This window comes from Thamnophis sirtalis, unplaced genomic scaffold (assembly GCF_051295495.1).
Source record: "Thamnophis sirtalis isolate CommonGarterSnake01/CBP01778 unplaced genomic scaffold, rThaSir2_p1.2 scaffold_15, whole genome shotgun sequence".
NCBI classification, from domain to species: domain Eukaryota; kingdom Metazoa; phylum Chordata; class Lepidosauria; order Squamata; family Natricidae; genus Thamnophis; species Thamnophis sirtalis.
The window spans coordinates 1,878,642-1,896,446 of record NW_028261395.1 but is presented as its reverse complement, the minus strand read 5'-3'; the positions used below and the strand labels follow the sequence as shown (position 1 = coordinate 1,896,446).

Below are 17,805 nucleotides of genomic sequence, written 5' to 3'. Positions count from 1 at the left end.
CAGTCTGTCAGTGGGAGGGAATATCTAACACACCCTCCCTTAGGCATCAAGACCAAATGGGTGACTTTGGGCCAGGCACTCTTTGAGTTTCGCCCTCCCCTCAAAGAGTTATTCTTATGAGAAGAATATGAACAGAGTATTAGCTTGTCATCTAGACTAACCCATTGCATTATTAAAGTTAGGGAAAGGGGCTCAAGAATTTTTACAACTTTTCTCTCCATTAGGACAATATTTATCTGAAAACAGAACTGGATTGAAGTGTGTGTGTGTGTGTGTGTGTGTGTGTGTGTGTGTGTGTGTGTGTGTGTGTGTGTATGTGTATGGTGGGGAGAGAAAGCAAAAGAAATCTTGAGTTTGAAAATGGGCAGATCAGATCCAGGGTTATGAAGAACATCCCCCCCCCCGCCCAGTGCATTCTCTGATATAAGAGGCAGTGACTTGAAATGTTGGTTAACTGCTTCATTCTCCCTCCCAGTTACACTGTGAGTGACTCTGTTTAAGAGATTGGAAAGAACACTGGAAGCGGCACTTTCCATTATCTCTATACCTTACCGTATTTTGCAAATTGTTTTAGCATAAGTAGAAACAGAATCAGTACTGTGTTTAAGTAATAACTGCTTTTTGTACTGTCCACAGTGAGAAGAGAAAGAGGTTATGTAACTTTACTAACTGTTCTTCCTTTCCATTTTAACAAGGTAAAAACATTTGCTCTGTTTTAGGTGACCGTTCATCCTTTTGTAGAAGTTACATTTCAGAAAACAGTTTATCAGACTAGCACTGCAGATGGCTCTCATCCATGCTGGAACGAAGAACTTCAAGTTGATTTTAAGTGAGTTAACATTTCAACTTTAATAAAACTTGTTTTAGTAAGATGAATGTGGCATTTACTCAGTAAAAATTCCATGTCTCCTCTGTGTCCAAATACTTCTCCCACTGCAATTGGTTCCATTTTCTTAGACATTGCATTGGACTTAAGTTGTACATTATCTGCATATAGTGAAACATGATCCAAAACAATGATTTCTTATTTATTACCTGAATGTTTTGAGGGGTTTGCTGTATAAAGAAAACAGGAAAACAGGAAAATTTCACTTTAACAGATTATTCAGGGAACAGTATGTCCATTATATTTGATATTTGTATTATTGGCATCAGTTTATCATTTTTCACGTTATGTAATTCCGCTATATCCTTAAACTGAGAGTCAATTAAAACAGTAGATCATTGATTCAAGATTATCTTTATTAAACTGAAATTTGATTGCAAATAATGCCATTTAGTCAATTTTATAATTATGCAAATTATGGAAATTCACACAAATGATAGACTCGAAATTAACAGATATGAATAGTCCATTAAATGTTTATGTATGAGACTTAATATTTTCTAAATCTAGAAGTGATTTCAGAGTTTCAAATGGAAACATATGTAAGCGATTGTACAGAAGATTTAGAGTTTGTACAGCGCAGTATATAGTTTAAATAGTATTACTGTTTAATCGTGAATATTTTAACAATATTTTTGATTTGTATATGTTTAAAGTAGAAAAAATAGAACTTTTTTGGGTCTCATTTCAAATATTTGTTTTTTGTTTCAGCTCTCCAGCACATGATTATACCTTTTTAGGTCTATCTAAAATAAAAGACAACATAAATATTAGCATTTTTGATGAATTTGTGATTGAAAAGCATGAGGTAAATTGTGTATTTGAAAAAAGAATAAACTTTTAAATAAGGAATCATACTGATTTGTAAATAAGTGTAAGAAATCAGAATCAATAGGTTTTTTTATTTTGATTAACAAATTGAAAGTTATCATTAAGTCCCGAATATAATTGTTATATTTCTTATTATATTGTTTAAGAAAAGAGGATGTTATGCATAAACACTGTTCAGAATGCTCCACTTCATTATGTTCTTGATGTATTTCTTCCACTTCGATTAGTTAACCAACTAACTATTAATGGAGCATACTGACTTGGCCAATATGATTCACTCTTGTCACTTCCAGTTAGATTATTTTAATATTATATATGGGACTACTTTTGAAAACAATTCGAAAGTTGCAATTGGGGATACTGTATTTTTAAAATGCACGTATGCTATCTTGCATTCTCTATTTGCACATAGATACATGCATTAATCTAAATACAAAATATTAATCCAAGTTATATATTTAATTAGGATGCCTGCCCAAATAGTTGCAGTGGTCATTCTTACATAAGAAAAAACTGGCTTGGATCAATTGTGTTTCCTTTCTCTGCTCTGCTTGAACAATCTAAGGTAATGAAAAACAAGAAACATGGTTTTAAACATGTCAGTATAATCCCTGTAACGCAGCCATCCCATCAGATGTTTACTATGACTTTATTATATGTATTTTTAAAATGTATGTGTTCTCAGATCTGTGGAACATTTCAGATAGATATGCCACCTGTTGTACTTGGATATACTTGGAGTAAGACCTATGTACCCCCTAAAGAAGAATGTTTTGGGCAGAACCTGAAAGAATATAGCTTTTTAACCATCTTTGCTACTATTGAACCTCAGTTATCCTCTGCTGAAAATAATTTAGATCTGGATACGGTAGGCATTTGTAATTATCTCGTTTGATATATAAGATATTTTCAAAATATTTTTTCCAATTATAAATACTCCTCAACTTATGACCATAATTAAACCCCAAATTATGGTCATAAGGCATTTTGGTTGTATGTTGAAGCATACGTGACAGGGCCTGATTTTTTTACATTTTTATGGCAGTCATTTAGCAAACACTGGTTGTTAAGCAAATTTATTTTACCCAATGGGCATTTTTTTGGCTGGAAACTGGAAGTTAATGCCAGAAAACTGACAAAAAATATTGAGATGCTGCAAACGGCTGTAAAGTGAGCCACGCCAAGCACACAAAATTTAACCATGTGACCATGAGGGTGTGTATGGCCGTTGTAACTTTGAAATGAAGAAAGGTTCATCATAACTTCATATGGTTAAGTGGTTGTAAGTTGAGACTTAATTCTGAATATGTCTTTAGTTTGCAGATCATGAAGCAGAAACACCATTGCAAAGAGCATATATTTTTAAGCAAACATGGAAAGCAGTGTTTCCAAAGAGAAGAATAATGACCTCAGTTTTTAACAATCAGGGAAGGAATATTTTAGTAACTAAGTACATTAGCCCTTTGAATCCACCACAATTATTGCTAGATATGTATCCAAAAGATCCCAATTCAACTTCTGTGAGTATGATTTATTATTAAATAAAAACTTTCTGATTTAATTAAATATGGCTTTGAGGCATTTCAAATTATCATTTCTCTCTAGATTTTTCTGGAATTCCGATTAGAACTTTTTCTTTACATTTCTTAATAAATATAAAAAGTATAATACAATGAATAAATAATTAATGGATACTGTAATTCTAAATAAAACAAATCAGACAGATTTACTGATTTGATTTCCTGCTGACTGGATTTCACCTTATTTATTTTCTAGGACCTTATATCACGATTCGTATCTTTAATTCCTTGTATAGCAGATACAGTGGATGAAAATAATGATGTTGATGTGTGGATGACATCAGAGGTAATGCCAAATTTCATAGTAATACTGCTCTGCTGATTTTTTAACAATGGTTTTATTTTTATGTAATTTGCAATGATAGCCTCTGAAGTATTTATATGGAGGTGAGATATAAATGTGTTGTTCTTATACTTTTTTCACTTAGGACCTCCTCACACTTTTAAAAATTATGGAGGACCCCAAAAGACTTTTTGTTTATATATATTATATTTATGAATATTTACCATATTAAAAATTAAAACTGATTAATTTGCTGCCACTACGTCTCATAATTGTTTAATGAGATTTTAATAATATGTTATTTTTCATATAGACTGGCAAATAATTTTTGATTTTGTTGCTGTTTTGTTAATTGTAATATTGTTTGTTCTATTCTGAATTTATCTCTAAGTTATAGAGTTGAATTATAAAAAAATCAGTTTGATCCAAGAGTGGACCTAGGAAAAGAAAGAAAAAAGACTGATGTGGTCCTTGTGATCTGGTGAAAGACTTAAATGTCATGCTGCTTTATCAGTTTACAAAAAACAGTTAACTTGAATGATAAAATCCAGGAATGTGTTTTTCTGCAGAGGGGAAGATATTCTTAGAAATTGTTCTCACTTACTCTGATATGCAATAATACAAAAAGAAGTAGAATCTCACACCCTAAAGAGGACTCTGTTTCCAGATTTGTTTCTGTCTTACTCTGAGATAGGATATATCACCCATAGCTCACTAGCTTTTCTTCTCATGTTTCATACAGTTACCACTTACCTCTATCTTGTTAGCATGCTTTTTATCCTTAAAACCATTCTTCTCTTTTGATGCAGAACAAGTTCTTTAAAGCTTTGTGTGCACTGTATCTAGTGCTGAGGAGCAAGAAAGCCCAGAAGGTTCTCAGATGAGGAAGAATCCATCCAAACCCAGAAGACTGGAAAAAAAATAATTGGCTATGGAACCAAGTCCTCCCAATGTCAGGGCATTTTTCCCATCTGACATCAAAATATTATTTCTTTCTTTTCTCTGCTGCTAAGTCTTAATAGCAGAGAGCCGACTTCCCTCCCCAGAGAGGGTAGAAGTTTCTGGAAATATAGCAAAGATAATCATCTGGACTTCACATATCATTATAGGGAGCATATTAAAGTTCTTCTACGCCAAACCTTATTAGATTAGAAAAAATATAATTAAAAACAAGGCTTAAAATTACTTCCTCATAGATTACAAAATACCGGTACTATATTTCTAGCAATTGCTTTGTCATTCTCTGAATAGTTTTCTTCCCAGCACAAAATTCTTATCAAGTATTCATTTTAGAAAAGAGATGGAATTTTAATCAATTGCTTGAAGTAATTCTTCCATCCATCTATTCCTGTTTTTTCTTGTTTTTCAGTAAGTACATTCAAATATTTCAAAATGCCCAACATGGCTTTAACATTATCTTGCAACTGGTAAAAACTCAGATTGATCCTTTGATATTATTATCAAAATATTTGAATGGAAACCTTATCTGTTAATATGGTATCTCTCTCTCTGTAGTACCTATTTCAGTATCATCTTTTTCCAATACCCATTGCATCTGTTATGACTGCAGTGAAATTCTTTCTATGATTTCTATTTCTGCCTCCTCCAATTCTTCTTTATATCTTTCTAAAAACATCCCTTGCCTTTTGAATAGTCAAATCTGATTCTCTGCTCTTTGAAAGTAAAAATTACAATTTATTCCATTGTAAGTGAGGTTTTTTTTCTGTTTTAATTTAACCAAAAGGGAATATTATTTCTTCTTATACAAAATTCAGTTGGGAAGCTCTTTCCCATAATTGTTGGGAAACAATTATATCAGTATTACACCATTTTCAATATTCTATTCAAAAATAAGGTTGTCATAAAATAATTTGAAGAATTCAAATGAAAGAGAGGCTATTGTTAGAAAGGAATATGCGGTTTCTGTTGTGGTTATTAGGATTTCCTCAATGTCTCAAAAGTGCTTTTTCAAAAGGCAACTGGACTTTGTTTTTCCTTGAAGATTTTTCACTTCTCATCCAAGGTTTTCTCAATAGTGCTATTTCTTCCATAATAGGAAGAACTTTGTTAATCTTGACCGGGGATCTATGCAAAGAAAGGCCTTTGATCACACTTAGTTTTGACAATGGATAATAAATGAGTCATTATTCTGCTTTGGTGGCTGATGCTAGTTCAAATATATCCAGTTTGTTCTGGATATGGCTTTTAGTTCACAATCTTAATTTCTTTCTTTGTTAGATTTTTTTTAAGACATCCTTTGTAAATGACCAGGATATAGATCTTTCAAAAATAAAGCACTTATGCATTTACAATCTTGTAAAGGAGACAATTTAAGCAGCAGCAAAATGGAATTTTTCAATAAAGGCACAGTGTCTTCCTCACTGAAAATATTGTATAATATGAAAAATAACAGGCATAATGCCAGCCACCTCCCAGTATAGACTTATAAATAATCGATGCATCAGTGAGGGTGTTCAGGAATAGATCAAGGGGTGCTTAGCAACCAAAAGGATAGTTTAAATTTGGTGTCTTCAAAGCGTTTCCAACTTTTCTTCAAGGTATTTCTGGAAAGAATGCTATCTTTAAATGGCACAGACATCACATATTTGTTGCAGGAGATATTTCATATCAAGTATATGTAATATCCTGTTCAATATTCTTCATTATTCCTAAGAATAGAGATTGGAGATCAGTAGTGAATTTGGGGGTGGGGAATCAATTTATCAGATAAAGATAGTTTAGGATTAAGGACTCCATATCTTCCTGGTAGCCTACAGACCAAAGATTTCCTTACTTTTGACAGTCCTCCAGATGAATTCACATGCCAATCTAACTGCTTTATTATCATATTTTTTTGCATATTAGATGCAATTCAAAGCCTTCTCCCTTGAGTTCTTTTCTCCACGCTTAAATTATTCACCAGCGTTTTAGTAATGTTCATAAATAATGAATTTGGGTAAATATTGGAAAGAGTAATCTCCATCTAACACCAGATTGGGGAAAGCACTCAATATGCAATATGTTGAACAACAAGAGGAAGTCAGATCCAATTCTAGAAAAAGCCTAGAATTTAAACATGAAGTATTCACATATATTGATACTCTATATCAGTATTTTGCAGTAATCCTGTGCATATATTATTTATTGTTTGTCTGCAAGCAATCAACAGAGGCAAGCTGCTCAGAGTCACTCACTTCATGAACTGCATAAAAGGCGTAAATGTAACAAATAATAATAATAACAATTTACTGATTTTGTAAATTCTGTTTTAGTAACTTCCAAGTAATGGGATTAAATGCCTGGGATGCCGGGTTTTATTGCTACAGTCGTTGTGAGTCTGACATGCCTTCACCTTCCCCCCTCCCTTCCATAATGTATTGAGGATATCAAGAACTCATCCTCTCTCCAATGAAGCTGAGCAGACGTTACCCTTATGATACTTATCTGCACTTTATTTAGGGAACTTTTTCAAATGCTGCTCATCAGTTCATTAATAGACTGGGAGATTGCTTTCTATTTAAGTACATATGAATGGTGGCCATGTTACCCTGGGAAGCTGTAACAATTGTAAATTCCTGTCACCTGCTAAACGCCTGAACTTTGATGACATGGGCACAAGAACATTGGTTTTTATAATCATGGTCGTAACTGTGAAGTTCAGTTATAAATCATTATTTTCACACTGTTTTAACACTATGGTCGATACCTGTATGATATCATTGCTTGACCATATTTTATAGCGTCTTCTTTACCAGGTTGCTAAGTAGGTGCTAGAATAATTAATGGGGGGGGGGGGAGATTCATTTGTTGCTGATAATTAATTAAACAACTTCAGCTCCTCCTGATATGATCTCAGCAAATGCTTATTATATACCTATTTTAAACTCCTTTCAGCTTCTGAATCTTGAAATATGGAAGAAACAATTAACATGGAACGGGGCTGTAGGGGTATAATTTTTTTTTTAAACTTTTTGAATAATGTATGACTACCTGAAATATCTTGCTGCTTCTAAACTTCATGATAATAACACTCTGCTATTCACAGTGACATTATACTGTTATTATGTATGAAGATGAACTTACTTTTTTTTCCTTTTTGTTTCTAGCATTGCATCGAATTGGGTGTTGGTAATAAAGAAGAACACGCAGTGCTTCTGTGTAATTATCTTCTGTACATTGGGAAAAAAGCCTGGGTATTATTAGGAACATCTGTGTTAGAAGTAAGAGCAAAATAACTTTGGAATTAGCAAAATAATTAAAACTATGCTTCTCGGATACTCTAAACTACACAATGAGTGAAATTGTAAAGCAGATTGAGATTCTTATATGAAGAAAAGCATTAGCCCATATATTAAATCAAACAACTTAAGCCATGGGTGCTTTTAAAAATGCTTTGATGAGTTTCTTTTCAAACTGAATTGGTCTTGATGTCACAGTATTCATTAGTATTCACTAGTGTATGTCAATATGCAGTGCTTCTTGCTCAGGGATAGTGCACAAAGCCAAAATGGAAATTAATTAATTAACTTCCACAATGGAAGAATGATTAGAGAAACTGATGGAACTTGTGGAGATCACCAAATTAACCACTTTAATCAAAAAGAAGAATACATCCGACTTTGTTTCCATCTGGAAACCATTAAAGGATTTTATGCTTGAGGTGCAGGAAAATGAAATTTTGACTTTGGGATTTACTCTTACTTTATTCATGTCAGAAGTATCTTCAAATTATAGATACAGTGCTGCACGATGGGGTGAGCCTCCGTGACTTGCCCCAGCTCCTGCCTACCTAGCAGTTCGAAAGCAGGCAAATGCAAATAGATTAATAGGTAACACTTTGGTGGGAAGGTAACAGTGTTCTGTATGCCTCGGCGTTTAGTCATGTTGGCCATATATCCATGGAAATGCCGTCAGACAATACTCCCTCCATCAGCTAAGAAATGGATATGAGCGCCGCCTCTTAAGAGTTGGACATGGCTGTACAGGGGAACCTCTACCTTTCTTTAACATTCGACACTACGCAAGTAAAATGGGTATAAAACAACTCAAAGAAATATAGCACCTGTAAAAAGTATGTAGAATGAATAGAATTAAAATTAAATGACAGTCTCGCAGTATTGGGCCATGTCAACATCATTTTCTGTCACTAGCATGATTGGGATTTACTGATCAGACAAATTTTCTTTGTTATAGAAATGGCCAGTAATATATACTGAGTAGGCAAAGTAAAAAGTTGAGGCTATAATGATATTATGTTCATAATTATTGATATTATGAGACTATAATGATATTACTGTGCTGAAAAGTTAACTTTTCTTCTTTTTATCTATTTATCCTACACCTCTTTATTCCCACTTTTCGCCCTTCCCATTTCCCCACTATTATCATTTGTATTTTATATTCTAATATGTAATAATATCACACTATAATAAAAAGAAATAGTGCACAGAAATGTACTGGAAACAGTTGCATAGAAAAAAAGAATGCATTTGGGAAGCTGAATAGCAATTACATATTTGCTGCAGTTTTAAAAAAATAACTTGCCCAAAATAGTTGATGGAACAATTAATTGCATGCGTATTGTACCAACACAATTTCAATTTACACTGATTTGCACGTTCAGTTGATTCTTTTTATTTAATTTCAGATTTAAGACAAGTCCATCATAAATATTAAGGATTTATTTCAGAACAAATTATTTCTTATACTTCCTATTTCAATAGCAAAGAGAAATAATTGCATACAATAATCTTGAACTAGAATGGCTAAAGATAGGAAACTGGAAATGAAACTGCACCATGATAGTTAGTTTGTTGTGTGTTGAAATTAATATTTGGAGAGCTATGGGTGTTCCTATTTCTACCTTACATATGTCAGCATTCTCATTCTAAAACTTAAATCAGATATTTATATTAATGTACATAAGGATGGGTTTTTTTCCAAAACTATGCTACATGAATGATTCATTAATTAGAAAATATAATTAAGTATAAAATTATTTATTTTGTATTTGGAATGAACAAACATTTTGCTAACAGGGGAAAGTAGCTTATGTTGCAACACAAGAAAATGGAGAATATTTTCTGTGGAATCCCCTGAGCGGCCACTGCTATAAGCAGTTTGATGCATTTTGCCCCCTACAGAGTGTTGATTGCTTAATCAGTTGGGAAAATGTAAGTATTTATAACAAAATGGGTTGATAATGTATACACAATCCTAATTCATCCAAGTAGTTGGACATTCCATGATTATAGTATTATAATTAATGTGATGGCGGGGAGAGATGAGTTATACTGAACATTTCTGATATCTCTGTAATTTTAAAAAATGTAAGCAAACAGACTGCTATCCCATTGTTTCTAATTAAAAATTTCTTGGACCGCTCTCTCCATTCAACCTCCAAACACATTTAGTTGTTTCTATGCTCTCTTGCTTTAGCTGGAAGAGTTTCATTTATCTAAGCTTTTAGCAAGTGTGAAGATTTGTAGCTGAAGTAATTGGGTTTTTTTTGGTTGTCACAAAAAATAATTAAATTTAGAAAAAGATAAAAGTTAAAAGCTTTCTGTATTTTGCAATCTTAAAAGCTTTGTTATCGCTCTATGATGAAATGTATATATAAAGTGCAACATGGAATGAACAGTACATATAATGAAAATCTGAGAATCAGAAAACCATTTTTCCATCACATCATTGGCTAGAGATCCAGCCTTCTATTGTTAGAAGTCAAACTTGGTTACATTGAACAAATATTATAAAGTAAATTCTAAAGCATGACAAACGTGTACATTTTCTTTTAGAAGGTCCCAATTAGAAGTGAACTAAGAAATTTCCCCAGCACTGTCCTCTAATGCCAAACCTCCTGAACTGATATTACTACAAACAAAAATTTCTGAAACAAATTTTACATGACGAAATGGGGAGGAAAAGGATTGATCACTTTGTTGTATGTCATCTAAAATTATAGTTACTTTTATTCAGAAGAAAGAGATTGAACAAGAAGCACACATTTTAATTATCTATTTTATATGACATTTGTTTTAATGTCTTAGCATAGGAAACTCATAGAGGACTCAAAAATAAACAATACTTGTGTACATGGGAAGAATTAGTAATATTCTTGAGCAAATAAAAACTATTTTTGAATATAGCTAAAATTTGAACGTTAGTATTCTTTTTAAAAAAACAAGTAAGTGACTCTTTCTGAATATGATGCCGTTAAACTGAAATATTTTTTTCCTATTTTATTTCTACATATTTTGCTGATATTAGTAAAATGTATATGTTTAAATTATACATTACAACTACATTTATGTGTAAGGAAAGCGATTGAATGATATAACACCAAGTGGTTTGTACCTTGTGAAGGAATAAATTTACTATATAAGTGAAACACAGTATAATGAATATAAATTAATATAGGAGGAATAAGACATTTATATTTTAGACCTCTGATAAAGATTCAACTCAAATTACAACTTTCTTGGTAATTTCTTACAAATTAAAAATGTGGCAAATAAAAAATGTTCTATTATTTTAAAATAATGATTTAACATATTAAACTTATGTTTTTAGATAGAGTTAGTTTTATAAAAATATAAAATATATAAATATATTTTGTAAGTCATTTTTAAAATAACATTTTATAGGTCTGGTTTAACATTCAACAAAACAATTCACCAATGTGCACCAGTTTTGACATTTCAAAGGAAAGCTTTTGGAAACAATTACTTCCATACAATTTCCAGAATTCAAAAACACAAACTGTGCAGGTAAGAAACATTTTAGTATAAAAAAAATATACTAAATATAGTATAGTAAATATACTAAATAAATATAGCAGTGTCAAATCTCTGATAATTTATGTGATCTCTCCTTGTCAATGCAAAACACAAAATTAGTCTAAACCAGTGTTTTTCAACCTTTTTTGTGCAAAGGCACACTTTTTTCATGAAAAAAATCACGAGGCACACCACCATTAGAAAATGTTAAAAAAATTAACTCTGTGCCTATATTGACTATATATAAAGTGTTTTTCCCACGGCACACCTTACACTATGTCACGGCACACTAGTGTGCCACGGCACAGTGGTTGAAAAACACTGGTCTAAACAACACTCACAGGGTGGGGCTGGATGATATCTCCACCTACTGGGAGAATGAATGGAATGTTAGGATATGGCATGTTTGTGCCTAAATCACAGCATCAGAACATAGTCATTTAATAGTCATATTTTAAATATTTTAATGCTTAAATACTTTATATTACTTTGATGTTGTAATCAGCCCAGAGTCACTTGACTGTGAAATGGGCAACATTTAAATTTAATGAATAAATAATAAATAAATCAGCCTGTCAGGAACCTAAACCTTGGCAGTGAAGAACTGAATAAAATTCTAATTTCCTTTCTATATGTGAGGGAAGAGATAGTAAGGTAAAAGGAATATGAAGACTTAGCAGCATTCAGAGTAAAGCAGAAGTTGTGAGAGTTTTAGGTAATGGGACAAGTGTGTATCTGTGATGTTACCAAATACAAGAATGGCATCTTCCAAACATACATTTTTCAGAATTAAAAAATCCTTTCCTTAGAATTTCTGTCAAAATCCTGGTTATCTTGTGTTTGTGCAATTGCCTTTTTGTTCTGTTTCAGCCAGAAAAAATATTTTATGTTGCAACGGATGGAAGTTTGGTAGATGAATTACAAAATAGGTAATTACTTTAATTAATAACATTTATAAAGTTGAGGGACTCTGTCAAACTATATATTATTTTTATCATTTAAAAAAAATGTTTTGGAACCAATTGCTATTGGGTTGGATATCCGTTATTATTCTTTAGGAAAAGTGTCAAATTATGTATTTAATCCTTGCAAATAGTGTCAACCATAGTGACACTCTTTCATTATTTATATAAAAAAAATAATCTTAGAATCATCCAAAACAGCCTCTAATATAATAATGATCTGGGAGATTTTTTTATGCTGCTAATGCACCAAATTATGTAATGGATGTTTTAATCGAATACACAACCATTTTGCAATTTTAGGCAATCTCAAAAATGTTAAAAATAATCAAATTTAAAAATGTAAAAACATGATTAAAACATATGAAGAACGGTTGCAGGAACTGGGTATGTCTAGTTTAATGAAGAGAAGGACTAGGGGAGACATGATAGCAGCCTTCCAATATCTCAGGGGTTGCCACAAAGAAGAGGGAGTCAAGCTATTCTCCAAGGCACCTGTGGGTAGAAGAAGCAGCAATGGGTGGAAACTAATCAAGGAGAGAAGCAACCTAGAACTGAGGAGGAATTTCCTGACAGTTAGAACAATTAATCAGTGGAACAGAAATTGCCTCCAGAAGTTGTGAATGCCCCAACACTGGAAGTCTTTAAGAAGATATTGGATAGCCATCTGTCTGGAACGGTATAGGGTTTCCTGCCTAGGCAGCGGGTTGGACTAGAAGACCTCCAAGGTCCCTTCCAACTCTGCTATTGTATTGTATATGTTTGAGTCCATCAGAGTTCATAGATGATAGATATTTTAAAATCCCTTATACTCTGAATCTCATGTTTTCAATTCATTTGCCAATATTGCTCAGGTGGGTCTAACCCTGGCAACTTTAAAACCTGAGGACATCAACTCCCAGGATTTTCCAGCCAGCATACCTGGCTAAAGAACTCTGGGAATTGAAGTCCACAGTCTTAAAGTTGCCAAGGTTGGACATTCCTGCAGGGTTTTCTGATTCTGTTTATCATGTGGGAACATTTATGCTTGTTACAGAGTTAGAGGAAGATGGACAGCCATCATGCTGCTACAAAAGTTTTTTTTTTTAAGTAAGATGATCTACTGTATAAAGTAATGTCTATCGCTGATCTTTGACCGTAATAAAGATATATACTACTAAAGTAAGTTGATCTTCCTCCCATTGCAAATTCCAAAAGGAATCCATACTCTTTTTAGATTGCACTTTCTATCCCCAACATTCCTCAAACTTCATGAACAAGATGGTTAACAAAAAAGTGAAGGCATTTAAAAGTAATAATCAGTGTTTAAAGGCACTTAGCATTAAGTCTACTTCTCTGAAATTGTGAAGTCTATGTCTCACCAAGCAGAACTATTGTACATGCATGTTTTATTGCATTACAGTTGCTTACCATCTCCCAATACTGGTTTCTTTCTGCTTTCTATCTGCTGGTCATAAAAAAACTTAGAATAAGTTCAATTTTCACCCTTTTGTTTTTATTAATTGCAGCAGTTAACAGTGCTATTTGAGAAACAATGCATACAGTATTAGCAACATTTCCTTTTCAGTATTTTTTTTTCACCATTCAGTGTGTTTCACTATCCCAGTTTGTTCTGTAGCTGTTCTAGCTCTATAATTTTTCTTAACAAAATTAACATCCTTCCCAAATTGTATACTGTGTTCAAAACATGATTACATCAGGAAATGGACACAAAGTAATTTAAAAGTTTCATGATCATAAAGACTCTTCACACAAAACAGTATTTGAGTTTTTTTTTTAACTAGTGGGTAAATTAACAGTATAGTAACTATAATGATGATAAACATCCTCTTGGTTGTTGTTTTTTTTTTTTTTGAAAAACAGAATTGAAAAAACATTAAAAAATAAAATAATGGAATGGCGATCTCATCTTCCAACTCGATGGCATCGACAGTGCACTAGCGTTTTAAGACAAATTCTTCCTAAGCTTGAGCTTAGAAATGGACATATAACCAAAGAAAAAGAAGAAAGTTATTTGGAGGCTTTTCAAGAGCATTATTGGGTTAGTGTTTTGTTACTGTTACTGAACTACTCATTTGGGGAGAGGGCATCTGCCGAACAACGTTTCATAAGATATGAAGGGCTACCCTTGGAAAAAAAATATTGTTTGCTTTATACACATGGAAGCACATTTTGCTTGCACAATATAAGTAGAATTTGGATCCTGGTTGTTAGTGGTCAGTCATTAACAAAAATTGATTACTAACTGAGCTCTGAGATTCTTAGTTGGGATAATGAGGCCAAAGAAACAGAAGATGTGAGAGGTAAAACCAGATACTAAATTACTATATAAGATAAACCAGAACAGTAAGACAAGAATAAGACAGAGCCATAAAAATGTATAATTATCCATATGAAGTCTTTGGGTAGGTGCCTTCATAACTTTTTTTATTGAGAAAGCTTGAGAAAGGATAAGCTTCAGGCTATTCCTTAGAGTATTTTGTTACCCAAAGAGTAGCAATATGAACACTGGTTAATCACTTCAAGGCATGGCACAACTTAACACAAAAGTATGGTTCCTGCGTTTGACAGTATTCTCTATCTATCCCTGTATGAACAGTAGTGGTAGAAAGCATGAACTTACAGACTTACAATAGATATGCTGGTTTAATTCTAAGCAATTTTCGAATTTACCCCCCCTTCCAGGCCATTAGAATAATAATTTAATGTAGATGATTGTCACTATCTGTTCTTTTCTTCTATCATCAACTCCCTTCACTATTTTCTTTGTCCCTGGTGAATTTGCCCTGGGTATGATATCAACCCTTTTAGAAAAACATGGCATAAAATTATTCTTATCCAATGGTTTCATATATGAAAGAGGAACACTTAGCTGGAAATTTGTCTAGGCTGCTAGTGTTTGATAAAAGAGTCATGAAAAAATAATAATTTGTTCCACTCTAGTTTTGTAAGAAGCTACTTTCTTTTCAACTATGTCTTAGTTATTTAATATTATTTCAGGTGATGCCAGTTGTCTCAAGTTCAGCTGCTTGAAAACAACTGTTACTTTCCACAGTCTTTCAATCATAAAAGGTTGATATGGCAGAATCCTTATTAAACCATCTCACTATCCCAGTAACATAAGGGAAACCAATTATCATTTCTTTGTTCCTTGAAACACTTGTAAAGGAAGACATTTCCCCAAAAGAGGGAACAGTATCATTTTGTATTACTAACTAGATTCCTCTTGCTCCATAGGAAGTAGGATCCCTTTTCATTCTATTTACATCATAATCAGCTCTTGAGTCTTAATAAACTGATATCTCCTTCATCCAATTAGTTATACTATACAAACAAAAGTTAACGCAATTATGTTTCTGAGATAGTCAGTTTATCGAACGATTAGCCAGTAATTTCTCCAATCTTTTCTCAGCCCTGTTCTCTTTAGGAGTCATCCCACTGCCTTGTTAGGACATTGATATCATTGCCAGCCTCCTATTGCGGTGGTTCCCAAACTTGGCAACTTTAAGACTTGTGGACTTCAACTCCCAGAATTCTCCAGCCAGCAGAGCTCTGCTGGCTGGAGAATTCTGGGAGTTGAAGTCCACAAGTCTTAAAGTTGCCAAGTTTGGGAACCACTGTCCTATTGCATCCAACTACCTTATTGGGGGAGACAGGTGCTATGATGATTAGTCTCAGAGGCCTTCTTGCTCCATGGATATAAAATTTTATTACTCCTTGCAAAAAAGTATAAACACTGTGAAATAACATGACGTACATATATGATCAGTATCGTAGCTTATAGCATTTTTTCCATGAGGTTCAACTACAAACATTCTACTTTCATATATCTTCTGTGACACTAAATAGTCTCTGCCATGATATCAAGAATTTCAGATTCATCTGCAGTTTCAGAGTGCGAGTTGTACAATAAATGCTATTATTTAGTTCTAGTAGCAATGTGTCCATTCGTTTCATTAATGTCGGTTCCAACACCACTAATGTCAAATTGGTCATTCAATAAGAGTTCAATGTTCCTCCCTGTATCTTCTTTGCCAATCTCCAGTCTTATCTACCCTGCATTCTTCAAACTTCTGAAGAAGCATGTACTCAAACCAAGTCTGTTCTACATAAATTATACTCTGAGTATTTCCTTGTGAGAAAACAGAGGGTTAAGGCCAATATTGCATTTTAAGGCATTAGCGTTAGGGATTTTAATGAAAGGATTTTCCGTATGTTTTACTCACCGTCAATACTTCTTTGACTATAGTAGAGAGCTGTTTAGACCAGTCATTTCAGCATGGATGCATTTAGTCTTTTCCTATTCCTATCCATCATATCAGCTATTTAGAACCATTTGCAATGTTAAACATTGTGAGTTCCCTCAATTACTCTGTTCAGCACAAAGTGCTATTTGCAAATAGCCGTCTTAAAGCTGCTTTTTCAAAAGGCAACTGGACTGGTTTTTTTTCCCCCTTGAGGAAGAATAAAATGTTTTGCTTCTCATCCAAGAAGCTTCATCAATTCTGATGGGGAGGGGGTATCAGAATTGATGAAGCTTCTTGGATGAGAAGCAAAATGGCTTTTTTTTCTTCTTCAAGGAAAAAAAACAGTCTCATTGCCTTTTGAAAAAAAAAATACCTCTGAGACCACAGTGACCTGGGATGACTGAGAATCTCCACAGATATTTGCAAATAGCTTCTGAGTATTTTTTTAATATATTGATCAAATGATAGCACATCACACACATCTTATTATCTAGTCCTAGAATTAATGCTTGCATTCCACTATCTCTAAATGCTTATGGACATCTGTTTCTCAGACCCAGGTGTGGTGATTGCTCTCAGCAATTCAATCATGAACGTAAGCCCCATAGTTGCTCATAATCTTCCCAAAACGGAATAACACTATCAACCTACTTGATGAAAAAAATAGAAACATTGCAAATTAAGTTGAATTTGGGAAGCCTAAGAGGATCTGTTTCTTTTACTCTGGATCACTTGCTTCTCGGGAATTTTCTGCTCACCTGGGTGATTCAGAGTATTTGCCCTGAATATTTTTCCATGCCTTCTAATCATCCCATAATACAGACAACTTTGGTTCTTGGCCATTGTTTGGGTTCCCAACTCTTGCGCCAGGACACATCCTTGTCCCATCATCATCTTCTATTTCATTGACTGATTCCTACTTTTGGAATCAGGAATTAAAAGATATCCTGAAACCAGCAGAAAAACAATCGTCTTGGCAACTCCTGCAAAGCCAAACAGTCTACTTACTCCAGATTTATTTCCAGCTGAACCCTTCAAACAATCTTTTGTGTGTAGTAATATATCTTATATATATATAAGATATATAATATAAGATATAATGTATTTTTTTAATAACACTGTTCTTTTACAACTTTTGAACAAGAAGACAGACAAATTAAAATATTTTAAACAAGATATACAAGTTAAACACTCGTGTTATTTCATGGAACCAAAGAAAGACAGTGAATAATGTCCTG

General features: G+C 33.2%; 1 protein-coding gene across 1 annotated transcript in view; it reads left to right on the top strand.

The window, feature by feature from the left end:
- Positions 1-17,805, top strand: part of LOC148042419 (protein CC2D2B-like) — a gene marked incomplete at its 5' end in the record, with an annotated part of 46,175 nt that overhangs the window by 27,498 nt on the left and 872 nt on the right. The window contains 11 exons of the mRNA XM_087702384.1: positions 720-829; positions 1,598-1,694; positions 2,184-2,282; positions 2,403-2,585; positions 3,034-3,237; positions 3,494-3,583; positions 7,687-7,800; positions 9,619-9,753; positions 11,227-11,349; positions 12,229-12,287; positions 14,184-14,361. Coding sequence (XP_087558510.1) covers positions 720-829; positions 1,598-1,694; positions 2,184-2,282; positions 2,403-2,585; positions 3,034-3,237; positions 3,494-3,583; positions 7,687-7,800; positions 9,619-9,753; positions 11,227-11,349; positions 12,229-12,287; positions 14,184-14,361 — 1,392 coding nt within the window. The remainder of the gene's footprint in view (positions 1-719; positions 830-1,597; positions 1,695-2,183; positions 2,283-2,402; positions 2,586-3,033; positions 3,238-3,493; positions 3,584-7,686; positions 7,801-9,618; positions 9,754-11,226; positions 11,350-12,228; positions 12,288-14,183; positions 14,362-17,805) is intronic.